Here is a 12,414-nt window from a genome sequence, read left to right as displayed (position 1 = left end):
AGGGCGAGGGCGTGCTGAGCCTGCCCGAGGGCACCGGTGAGGGGCAGCGGCGGGGAACTGGGGCAGGGCCTCGGGAACCACTGGGAGAGGGGGCACTGATGAAGGTCGGAAGAGACTAGAAAAAGTGGGTGCTCAGCAGGTTAAGGGTGGAAAACACAAGATGCTTGAAACGGAACAAAAAATGTATAAAGTCCTGAAGTTGGACGTAGAATAGGCGGACACAGAGAAGCGATCTGAAGGTTTCCTCTTCCAAGAAGGGGAGGACGGGGAATGGGAGTTGCAGCAATGATGGAAAACTGAAGAGCAAAGTAAAAGTGGGAAGGAGACCGCTATGTGATGGGGAACAAGTTAGGGCAGGGCAGGGTAGCACATGGCACATGAGATGGCCAGTGACCCCTGAGAGGAGACAGCTAAGGGAAGCAAATGATATAACCTTGGAGAGCTGAAAAGTTAGAAGAACAAGTCACTGTGAGAGACAGGGAGCACCTGGCAGGGGGTGGCGATGAATGACAGAAAATACAGAATCTTTTACCTTAGGAAATAAGTAGGAGAGACAATTGAGAGAAAGGACGGGTAAGAACACGGAATATGCATCTTTGAGAAGCAAGTATAATTACAAGTGAGGGCAGGAACAAGTCAGGTTAACAAATATAGACTATGTGACGTTGAGGACAGGTGAGATGGAACCAAGTAAAGGTAGCACCATGAAACCATTTGTTCTCCAAGACAGGTGGGAGGGTACGGTTGAGGGGGGCACACACACAGTATCTTATCCCAGGGAATAGGTGAGGATGGAGAAAGGCGAGGTCAGGGGATGTGAGTGCACCTGACTTGAAATATGTCCTGTTGGAGGACAGGTCGAGGTGTGGACAGGAGAGGACCAAGACAGGGGAGAATCATAAAGTAATATAGGATAATGTAGCATAGGTGTGAACATTTCAGGTGATTAAGAATAAAATTCATAGATAATGAAGAATAGGGACAGACAGGGAAATTTGAGTTAAGGATTATGACAGGGTGTCAAAAACAGGATTTTTGTCTTAGGACGAATATGAGATCTGAGATTCGTGAAATCAAGAAAAGGGGGTGGGCGAGGATGAAATAAATGGCCAGGGAATTAATTAGGAGAGACAGAGCCGGAGAAAAAGGCAAAAGAGTCTGATGCAATACAGTTAAAGAGATAGGAGATTGGAAGAAGCCAGAGCATAGCATGAGCTTGGACAGAGCAGTGTGGTCAGTTGTGTTAACATCTCCCAGGCCACCTCGCAGGAAACAATGCTTTGGATGTGTGCCAGAAGCACTGAGAGAAAGAACTGGAGGAAAGACAGCAGACCTACCAGGGACCACCTCCCTTAGGCCTCCCAGTTGTCCCACCCCTTCCCTGACACTTCTTCCATCGCTGACTTCTACCCTCTCCATTAACTTTTGTCCCCATCTCCTAGCGGGGCCATCTGGAAGGAAGGGTTGCACGTGACAATAGCTACAGGGACTAAGGGTGATCTACCTCCAAATATGAGATTCCACGAGGAGAAGAGACGGGACTTTGAATGGACAATGAAGGCAGGGTGAGAAAATGCCTGGAGCTCAGAGTGGAACAGGCCTGGGAGATCCAAGAATGGTGGTAAATGGTGAGGGCCTGAGGGATGAGCAAACAGGTTCATGCCTCAATTCCTGTCCTAGGGCTCTGGAGATGGTCCTCAAACGCGTTTATACCTTCCTCAGCTCCTGGGACCGCCTAGAAGATTTTGATCAGATCTTCTGGGGCCAGAAGAGCGCCCTGGCTGGTCAGTGGTTCCCCAAGGTCTCTATAACCCCTTGATGACCCCTTTCGATGCCCTGAACTTCACACTCCACAGTTCCCCATTCCTCCTTGCCAGATGAGACCTTATAGTGCCTGATCATCTCACAGAGGCCTCAAGAATGAAAAGCCAGGGACTAGATACAGGGTGGTCATATGCCTGAATCACTGGGGTAGGGCCTGAAGGAGAGGGACATCTGGGCTGTGCTAAATATTCTCCTCCTACACTCCACCCCAACCCCACAGAGAAGGTTCACCAGCGCTGGCAGGATGATGAGTTTTTTGGTTACCAGTTCCTCAACGGTGCCAATCCCATGCTGTTGAGACGCTCCACCTCTCTGCCCTCCCGGCTAGTGCTGCCCACGGGGATGGAGGAGCTTCGGGCCCAGTTGGAGAAAGAACTTGAGGTACATCCTCCCACCCTCCATCCTTCTCTCTTGGCAGTGTGGGGAGAAGAAGTGGTGAAAGGGGATTACCAAAGATGAGTCAGGGAAGGGAGGCTGCGGTAACCCACTGTCCCTTGTGCAGAGTCCTGTGTAGAAAAATCTAGAGATGATGAAGTATGTAGGGAAAACTACAAGGAGCTCCCAGCACGGAGAGGGAAAAAGGATGGATTCCCAGGGCACAGATGGGGCCAGAGATGTTAGTAGGGATAATGATAGTCCCTGTCAGTGCTCCTGACACCAGTGTTTACGGGCAGGGAGAAAAGTGGACAATGTGCTGCGAGGTGGGGAGAATTAGGGAGGTTTCCTGGAGGAGGAAATCTGGGTTTGGAAGAGATGAGCTGGATATGAGGAGGACAAGCAAGGTGGGATATGAGCATGTCCACGTGCATATTTGTGCTGGATTCAGTGGCAGTGGTAGTTAGGAGAGCCTCTGTGGAGTACTTGGCAGAGGTGAGATTTGGACAGGGAGTGAAAGAGCATTCGATGAGCTGGTAGGAGCCAAACACAGGGAGCAGACCACTGAGGGATGATGGGGAAGGGGCCTGGACGTCTTGACACGACAGTTTACAATGCCTGTAATGCAAACTGGCCTGAGCAGGCCTGGTTCTAAATCCAGATCTGCTACCACATCCCTGTACAAGATATGTACCCTCACTAGGCTGTTACTTCACTTGTTTAGAATGACAGAAATGGGACCAGATGCCAGTAGGATTCTGGTACTGATACGAGATGATGGCAAGAAACTACATAAATGTCTTTAAATGTCTTCCCTCTTTGCCCTGGCCCTCTGCAGGTAGACTCTGAACTCTAATGATGGATATGTTCCTCCTTTCCCCAGAACAGTTCCCTGTTTGAGGCCGACTTCATCCTTCTGGATGGGATTCCAGCCAACGTGATCCGAGGAGAGAAGCAGTACCTGGCTGCACCCCTTATCATGCTAAAGATGGAACCCAATGGGAAGCTGCTACCCATGGTCATCCAGGTGAGGCACCCTGGGCATTCCCCTACCAACGGTGCTGTCTGTTCACCCCAACCTCTGCTCCCCAGGGACCTAGCCCCCTGGATCCTGGCTCCCAAACTCCATCCTCAATGCAGTGAGACCTGTCCTCATGTCACTCTTTGCTTGCTTGCAGTCTGGTCTCCTCTGACTCACCCAACTGGAAGTACTTGTTCAAGAGTCATAATGACCTTTTGGAGTTCTCATCCTGTACCCAGTGGTTCTCAAACTTTAGTGTGCATCAGAATCACCCGAAGGGCTTATTAAAACACAGGTTGCTGGGTCCCACCACCAGACTTTCTGATTCAGTAGGTCTGGGGTGGGACTGAGAATTTGCATTTCTAACAAGTTCTAAAGTGATGCTGATGCTGCTACTTTGGGAACACACTTTGAGAATCACTATTTAATCTCCCAGTAGTCTCTGACTCTAAATACCCACCGTCTCTTGAATATCTTTTCTCTCGCAGTTCTCAACAGTCAGTTAACAAGTACTGTCAATTATCTCACACATCTGGCTTCCCCTTTCCCTTCCCTACCTACCCTAACTCGACCCCATCACTTTTCTCCCAAACCACTGTTAGGATCCTCTTATTGGACTCCCTGCTTCTGACTCTCCTGCATTCAACCCGACCATCATGGCACTCGCATGGCACCACAGCTAGTGAGAGGCAGGGTGGAAGGGTCCTCATTCCTCCTCCTAGGTTATAACTTCCTGGAAATCATCTTACTCATCTCTGTTTCCCCAAGGATGCTGACCATAATGTCATACATAAATTGGAAGTTCAATAAATGCTTAATTTATTTTTCCCAGATCCAGCCACCCAACCCCAGCTCCCCAACCCCACCACTGTTCCTGCCCTCAGATCCTCCACTTGCCTGGCTCCTGGCAAAGTCCTGGGTCCGAAATTCAGATTTCCAACTGCACCAGCTCCAATATCATTTGCTGAACACTCATCTGGTGGCTGAGGTCATCGCTGTCGCCACCATGAGGTGCCTCCCAGGGCTACACCCTGTCTTCAAGGTACATCCTCTACCCTCCCTGTCCCATCCCACTCAGATGCCAGAGAGAGGAAACTGCCCACTATCAAATGATGCTGCGGCAGCAAAAAATACTTATTGCAATTTGTGAAAGAAAGTGAGGAGAAAAGAAGGAAGACTGTATCAATATCTTGAGACATTTTAATTAAGTTGAGTCACTTAACATTTCTTCAGGACATATTATTAAGGTAGCCCTCTGAAATTCTCAGAGATCTGACAATCTAGCAATGGGCCTGGAGTATATAGGTGGAATATGGTTAGTAAAACAAAAGCCCCATGCCTGCCTTAGGGGACTTACTATTGAGCCAGGCAGACAAGTGATGTGCATAAGAACCAACCAGAGAACAATGTCTGGAACTAGAATTTGAAATTACAAGAGACAGCCCATAAACCCTACAGTATTGATGGAGAATGTTCTACCCTAACTGAGGAGTCTGCTAAGTAGGCAAGGAGAGCACCCCAGCAGGCTACCTATACCTGCCCAGGAGAGAGGTGGAGAAGGACATGGATTGGCAAGGTGGTGACGGGAATGAAAAGGAAAACAATCACAGACTTGGTGAGGGGAGGAAACAGTAGCTGCAGCATGCCTGAGTATAAGACTGGAGAGAGAAAGGTCAGAGGTCTAAGGTTCTGCAACACCTAAGAGCCCTACGGGGTGGGTGGGTTGTACCAACCTAGAAATACTGTAATTTTATTAAAAAGTGAGTTCAGAATCTATTGCTAGGCAGAATGCAGCAACATGGCTTGTGCTTGCTTAAAAATGTTCTCAGAATCCTGATGAAACCTTAGATATAGGGAACATGGGAGAAAAGGGACAAAACTGATACAAGCTAATGAACCAGAGCAATTGTCAGAAACAGCAAAGTCAGAAGAAGCCAGTTTGGAAGCAAAGATAAGGTACTTAGGTTTAAGTACGTGGAGTTTGAAATGCTGACAAGATACGCAAGTGAGTAGCTGGTAAGGAGAACAGCTGAACTGTGTTTCCACTGGGGATCTCTACTCCAACCCCCCAAGCCTGGCCAATAGTAGCTGTGGGCTTTTGAGTCCAGGGTAACACAGGTAAGATGGAGACCAGTGTGATTAACAGAATCTTGGATTTTACTGATCTCACGGTGCTCCTGCATCACCATCTTCTGCTCACCTTGAACAGGTTAAGCCTCCACTCACACTTTACTAGTTCAGCCCTCTATCTCCACTCACCATAGCAACTTCATCCCCTGGCAAACAGCTGAGTTGTTATCAGGACACACAGGAAGGCTGAGCCTACAAATGGCACCGAGGCTACGTGTTCAGGCTCCAGATTCAGATTGCCGGGGTCAGAATCCTCAATCCTGGCCTCAGTACTTACCAGATGCATGCTCAGTGTCCTCATCTCTAAATGGGGATGACAGGAGCCCCATCGTGGGGTTGATGAGGATAAAACAACATAACACAACAGTGTGACACAGGCTAAAAGCTACGAAAAAATTAGTTCTTGCAATTATTATAACTATTACTAGGAGTTGTTTGTCCTCAGGTATCTTCTCTCCTCGTGCGGACTTGGGGCTTTCTATGACACTCAGCATCTTTCATGAACTTTCTGAGAAATGTCAGACCAATTTGAGCTGCTTTGACATCTTGACACCAGAGGTATTACCTGGGTTGTTCCCTGTGTCCAGCATCACCAGTTCAGATAAAGAGCAACACTGCATGAGACCTGCATATAAACTGGGTAAAAATGAAGACAAAATAGTCTGAGATAAAAAGAAATGCATGTGAGGATCAGATGGCCTTTTTTAATAGCTAAGGAACAGCTATTTTTAAAAAAGCTATTAAAAATAGAGAGGGCCTAACAGCCCAATTGGGGGAAGACGCAGATTTGACAAGAGCCCCTCTGCTGCTTAAGCAGGTAGCTCAGTATGGCTCCTCTAATTGTGACTAACTCTAACTGACAAAAACCCAACAGTGAAGCAACCAGAGGATGGAGGTATGGCTTTGATAATGAATACAGGGGCTAATTTAAGCTATGAGGATGTAAATGACAGAAGCATAAAAGAAAATCAAAAGGGGCTGATTCTTAAAGGACACCTACACTCAAGGTGGAAATAATAAAGATAAATGATAACAGCTTCTGTGTGTACTAAACACTCTTCATACATCACTCACATAAGCATCACCACAGCCTTCTGAGATAAGAGACCCTATTATCACTCTCTATTGACAGATGAGGTGCTGGATGGGAGATGTGACAGATTAACATATAGAGGGTCCATTACCTTGGATGAGTATCAAAGTGAGTAGTGAAGTATAGATTGAAACCGAGCTCAGTCTAGCTCCAGGCCTGAAGCACAGATTAAAGAGCATGAGAGGGAGTGACCATAGAAGCAGGAGGAGACCAGCCTGTCAAGGCGGGAGCAGAGAGGAAAGCATAAAGAGGAGAGAAGACCACCATGCTGGGTGCCACTCCATACAAGGAAGGACCTAAGCATGTCCTCCATAAACTGCCCCCTTCCAATCTCCATCACAGCTCCTGATCCCACACATCCGCTACACCATGGAAATCAACACCCGGGCAAGGACCCAGCTCATCTCAGAAGGTGGTATATTTGATAAGGTAAGGAGAGACTGGGGCGTGGGGCTGCCTAATCATCCAACTCTCTATGACTTCCTGTCACTTTCAAGATCCCAGACCAACCTGTGCGAATGTCCTGACCCTTCAAACCATAAGCCTGTCCCTTTAGACCCATGTCTTTAAATGGGAAAACCCCACATCTGACCCCTCATATACTCTGCTCTATCTTCTCCCTCAAAGCCTCTCATCTCTCTTGTCCCAGGCAGTGAGCACAGGTGGAGGGGGCCATGTGCAGCTGGTCCGTCAGGCCATGGCCCAGCTGACCTACTGTTCCCTCTGTCCTCCTGACGATCTGGCTGACCGAGGTCTGCTGGGAATCCCAAGTGCTCTCTATGCCCACGATGCTTTGCGGCTCTGGGAGATCATTGCCCGGTGGGTGAGAGTGGGAGCTGAGAAATGGAGGGGCGTCGGGGAGAGGGAGAGTGGGGCTCTGAACTGAGGTCAGCATGAGGCAAAAGAAACACATGAAAACAGGAAGGTCCAGACAGGAGGAGGAGAGGACGCAATCCTGGGGAGATGAGGGAGTGTGAGGAGTCAGTGGGGAGGTCTGAACAGGAGGAATGTGGAATAGGAGTAGAGAGCCTCGGTTGGGAAAGCTGTGGAGGGGGAGACTGAGGGATCTGGACAAATCAGGATTCTTGTCTGGAAGAATGGCCAGCAACCACATATAGGGAATTCCCAGAACTAAGGACCCACATTTCATTCCTTTCCACACTAGTGTGTAGAAAGAGCCAGGGAAAGTCCCAAAAGGCATGTCTTGAAGAATCTATCCTCAGACACAGTGAGAGTCAGTTGGACAGAGACCACAGGAAAGTTAGAGGAAGGAGGCTGGAGCCTTCCCCCCTCAAGGAGCTCCCCTCCCTTCTCCTCTGGGCAGGTATGTGGAGGGGATCGTCCACCTCTTCTACCACAGGGATGACACCGTGAGAGGGGACCCTGAGCTGCAGGCCTGGTGTCGGGAGATCACTGAGGTGGGGCTCTGCCAGGCCCAGGACCGAGGTAAAACCCCTCCCCAGAGACAGGAGCTCCTCAGAGACTCTGCCCAGAGCCCCTTCTCAGCCCTGCCCTTCTGGGTTCAGGACCCCGACCCCTCATCACAACCCCCTCTCCAGCCATACATGAAGCATCTGAATCCCCTTCCCACCTCCTAAGACCCAGGACAATTCTACATACCCAAGAATTGTCTTCCTCAGAGACCCTGACCATCAACCTCTACTACTACCCCCTATCCCAAGTCACAGATGCCCCACACCTGCTACAGCACGGAACCCAGTCAGGCCAGAACCACAGACAGTGAGAGATCTGCCCAGGCCCTGTTGGGGTTCACATTCTCTTTATGGTTGTCTATTTTCCTACCTGAGGATATAAATGGGAAGATTTTTCCATCAAAGCCCATGATGACCCACTCTGCTTTCCCTTCCTTCTCCTCCTGCCTGCTACCATCCAGCACACACAGATAGTCCAGGCATACTGCACACATCCACAGCGCAAGGTCATTCTAGGTACAAATCCAATACTCTCCATGCTTTGGCTCAAACCCAGACTCAGTGCCCTGCCCGTTGGGGTTCATGTTTCTTTAGCCAATCCAGCCTCCCCCCACCCCTGCTAGGATCTAGCCACTACCTCTAGCTCCCCCCACTGCATTTTAACCTCTGGGGAAGAAACAGCTTTCCTTGAGCTCTTCCCAGGTTCATCCTCCCCTCTCTAACACACATGGGCCAGCCTGGACTGCTTCATATCAACCTTCAGTGCCTGCCCCTCACACTTCACACCATCTCTGCCTCTGTGGGGCAACTACAAACATTTGTAGAGGAAGCCTGGGGAGGATAGAGAGCCCTTATGGTCAGGCCCTGGGGATGCAGTGAGCAGTAAACCAACTCCTGCACTCTGGAGGGAGCCCCTCCCCAGGGAATCTGTGGCCGCACCATCCCTACCCTTCCAGAATCAAACTTTCTCTAGTACTTCTCAGGACTGCTCCTTACGCTCCATATGCCCCCAAAAGACCCTTCTTCCTCTCCCTAGCCATCTTTTTCCCAACAACTATCTACATTTGGAAAATAAAAATAAACATTCACATGTTAATATTAACCTCCACTAACCACCTCTCATTCTCTTCACTCTCCCTCAGTTCTCAAAGCTCACCTTTGCCTAATTTCCCCAACAGACTTTTTAAGAGGAAATGTGCTAAAATTAAAAACAGCCTCAGATTAGCAGTCAGGAATCTGAGTTCAAGGTCAGCGTCTGCATTTTCCCAACTACTCAATCCTGACACACAGTTTAATCTCTCTGGTCTTTGATTTGTCTTTTAATCTATAAAAAGGAGGTGAATATATTTGTTCTACTTCACTATAGGATTATGGGGTCTCTGGGCCCCCACCTCCACTGTAGAGTGGCCCGAGACAAGCTTCATGGAAAGCCTCTCTTGGCTGTTACACTATAAATCCATGACTTCTCTTATTCCTCACCTTATTACTCAGACACTTCTAATTCCCCATCTAGGCATAGGAGGAAGCATGCCTAAATCCTTAACCACTTATTGAGGCAGAGGATATTTGATCACTCAGACCTCTTCAGTCCCTGACACTTCCATAATAACAATAATTATTATTTATTGAGCTCTTGTTACATACCAGGTGATTTCAATAGATTATCTCATTTATAAGGCAGGTATCATCTACATTTTACAGGTGAAGAAATTGAGGTTCAGAGAGGTTAAGTGATTGGCCTAAAGTGACCAAACTGTATTGCTTGAGCCTGAGTTGAAACCCATGTCTGATACAAACATATTTAAATATATGAGTAAATGAACGAACACCCCTCAATTCCAAAATATAGATATCCCAAGACATCAGCCTTTATCTCTCTCCTCTCATGCTGTAACCTCTAAATCTTGTTCCTTTCCTGCCCAGGTTTCCCTGTCTCCTTCCAGTCCCAGAATCAACTCTGCCATTTCCTTACCATGTGTGTCTTCACGTGCACTGGCCAGCACGCGGCCATCAACCAGGGCCAGGTATGAATAGCTGAAAGCCCAGGTCCCTGAAGGCAAGTGTCTGGACCTTGGGATGCCCGAGAGAGAGGGGGTTCAAATGCTAAGTAGCGGGATCCTAGGGCTAGTTTCTTCCCCCAGCTGGACTGGTATGCCTGGGTCCCTAACGCCCCGTGCACAATGCGGATGCCCCCACCCACCACCAAGGAAGATGTGACAATGGCCACAGTGATGGGCTCACTACCTGACGTCCGACAGGCCTGTCTTCAGATGACCATCACCTGGCATCTGGGTCGCCGACAGCCAGACATGGTAAGAGAGGGCTCTGGGGAAAGGGAAGTGACAGTTGGAAGGGAGACATCAGAGTGAGGGGTTAGGCTCTTGGGGCTTCTGCCTTTGGACTAGAAACTGACCGATCCTTTGTTCTTTCTTAGGTGCCTCTGGGGCATCACAAAGAAAAGTATTTCTCAAGTCCCAAGGCCAAGGCTGTACTAAACCAATTCCAAACAGATCTGGAAAACTTGGAAAAGGAGATTACAGCCCGGAATGAGCAACTTGACCTGCCCTATGAATATCTGAAGCCCAGCCACATAGAGAACAGTGTCACTATCTGAGCTCTAAGCTACCCCCACCTGGAAGGCTTTCAGCTCAGCTCCAGGACTGACATTTCCATCTTGAATTTCATGGTTTCCTAAGTCTCTGCTGCTAAGGCTCTATCTCCTCCCCCAACTAAATCCCCTACATCCGTATCCCACTAGCCCAAGGGGTACAGCAAACCTTTTCTGTAAAGGACCAGATAAAAAATATTTTAGGCTTTGTAGGCCACACAGTCTCTATCACAACTACGGGTACTCAGCGCTCCCACCGTAGCACAAAAGCAGCCACAAACAATATGTAGAAGAAAGTGACTATGTTCGAATAAAACTCCTTACAGACAGTGAAACAGGGACTTCATGCGTCACCAAATCTTCTTCTTTTGGTTTAGTCAACCATTTAAAAATGCAAAAACACCAGCGCTTTGCTAGAGGGACATGCACAGGCCGTGGGCTGGATTTGGCCATCTGAGGCAGTACCTGCACACGGGTCCCCTCTACTAGCCCGACTCACTGACTCTACTTGCAAAACATCCAAAGAAAGCTCTGAGGGAGGGCAGGGAAGATTTCTTGGAAAAATCAACTTCCTCAACTAATTCTCCTTTCCCGGGAGCTAGACTTCATACTTGGTGGCCAACTTAAACATTCCTGACTCTGTCCTTTGGCAACTTTCCCTCCACCTCTATTCCTCCTATTTAAACACCTACCCCAAAAGTCGTCGAATAAGAATGGTGCTCCTAGGGCAGAATAAAAACCTTCACCCCAAAATGTCTTCTTTCCCCAGACAGTCTCAAACAAGAGAGACATGAAACTGATGTCTCAAGGCCACTTTCCCAGCCCCTTTAGTACCCTGGGGTCTCTTTCCCAGGTTCCAAGGTCTCTTCCACAACCCTTTTAAGAACAACATGCACAAAATTAATGGAAGAATACCACAAATTTACGCTAACTGCTGACAGTGTTTGGTTTTGGGGCCTTGGGATAGAAATGACCCCTCTCAATTATGCTGTGATCTCTGTCCTCACTAGAATGGGTACAACAAGCCCAGTGCAAAATTGTGTTCTTCAAACACCCCTATTTCCCTGGATAATTATTACAAATCTGTCTCTCGCCGTTGAAGTATACAACCTTTACTTTGGAAAGGATGATCTATTCATATTGTTAAAGTCTTGTACCCTTTCTTATTCAAATAACCTATCGTCAGTTTCCTTAGTTTACCGTAGGGAAGCAAAGTGACATTTTTGTGTACTTATTTCTTTCTCCAGTACATGTAGCAGGATCACTCACCTTCACGACTCGCTCATTATTAAGTCTGCTTTCCCTGTACTTTTCCTAATGCCCATATTTTACCTGGATCTGGCATCCAGTATTCCATGCTTTGTAACAAAACTTTACTTACGTATTTCCAATGCCAAGAACCCTCAGCAATTTTAAAGTGTTCCAGCCACAACAGCACGCTTGGCCTCGGGAAGGGGCTCCTGTCTCCTTGTACTGCGTCGGAACATCTACTTTATAAGGTAGGGATGAGTAGCAAGGAGATAGCACCTTTCTCTCTCGGTGTGTGCCTCTAGGCCTCATTCACCATTTTCTCACCACAGGATAGCACCCGAAACTAAGGTATCTAAGAGAAAAATCAGACAGTTCCAAACCTCTGCTCCTAAGAGCCCACCGCCAAGGTGACCAGGAGCTCCGCCACAGCTAGACTTCCGAGGCGTAGTTACGGCCGGTGCCTCATCACGTGACTTGCCAAACTTGGTCACGTGGTATGCCGGCTCCTTCCATTCCAACCTGGAGAGAGGGGAGCCAAGAAACCGGAGGCCTTTGCTCCTGCAATACTCGCACCTCAGCTACATAGGTCAATAAGGAATTCCGGAGGGGCTGCTTCGGACTGCAGACACTGCCACTTCTCGCCGAAGTCCCAAGAGGAGCCAGAGGCGCTCAGCCTTCT

The 12,414-nt window shown here is 48.4% G+C and overlaps 1 protein-coding gene and 1 long non-coding RNA gene across 2 annotated transcripts; one reads left to right on the top strand and one right to left on the bottom strand.

Annotated features, from left to right (window-relative positions):
* The first annotated feature begins 1,457 nt into the window (after positions 1–1,457).
* Positions 1,458–10,819, top strand: ALOX12 (arachidonate 12-lipoxygenase, 12S type). The gene is made up of 11 exons (XM_046676633.1): positions 1,458–1,565; positions 1,681–1,784; positions 2,045–2,205; positions 3,083–3,226; positions 4,053–4,262; positions 6,786–6,872; positions 7,093–7,262; positions 7,768–7,889; positions 9,800–9,900; positions 10,018–10,188; positions 10,311–10,819. The coding sequence occupies exons 1-11, from the start codon at positions 1,513–1,515 to the stop codon at positions 10,488–10,490; spliced, it is 1,503 nt and encodes a 500-aa protein (XP_046532589.1). The 5' UTR covers positions 1,458–1,512; the 3' UTR covers positions 10,491–10,819.
* LOC124247412 (uncharacterized) lies at positions 4,403–12,343 on the bottom strand. The gene is made up of 3 exons (XR_006890717.1): positions 12,116–12,343; positions 10,121–10,201; positions 4,403–5,986 (listed from the first exon to the last, which is right to left on the bottom strand). It is a non-coding gene; the product is annotated as an uncharacterized LOC124247412 (long non-coding RNA).
* Between the last annotated feature and the right edge of the window lie 71 nt (positions 12,344–12,414).

The sequence above is a fragment of the Equus quagga genome, chromosome 11, assembly GCF_021613505.1.
Source record: "Equus quagga isolate Etosha38 chromosome 11, UCLA_HA_Equagga_1.0, whole genome shotgun sequence".
Taxonomy (NCBI): domain Eukaryota; kingdom Metazoa; phylum Chordata; class Mammalia; order Perissodactyla; family Equidae; genus Equus; species Equus quagga.
This window is presented reverse-complemented; position numbering and strand designations above follow the sequence as displayed.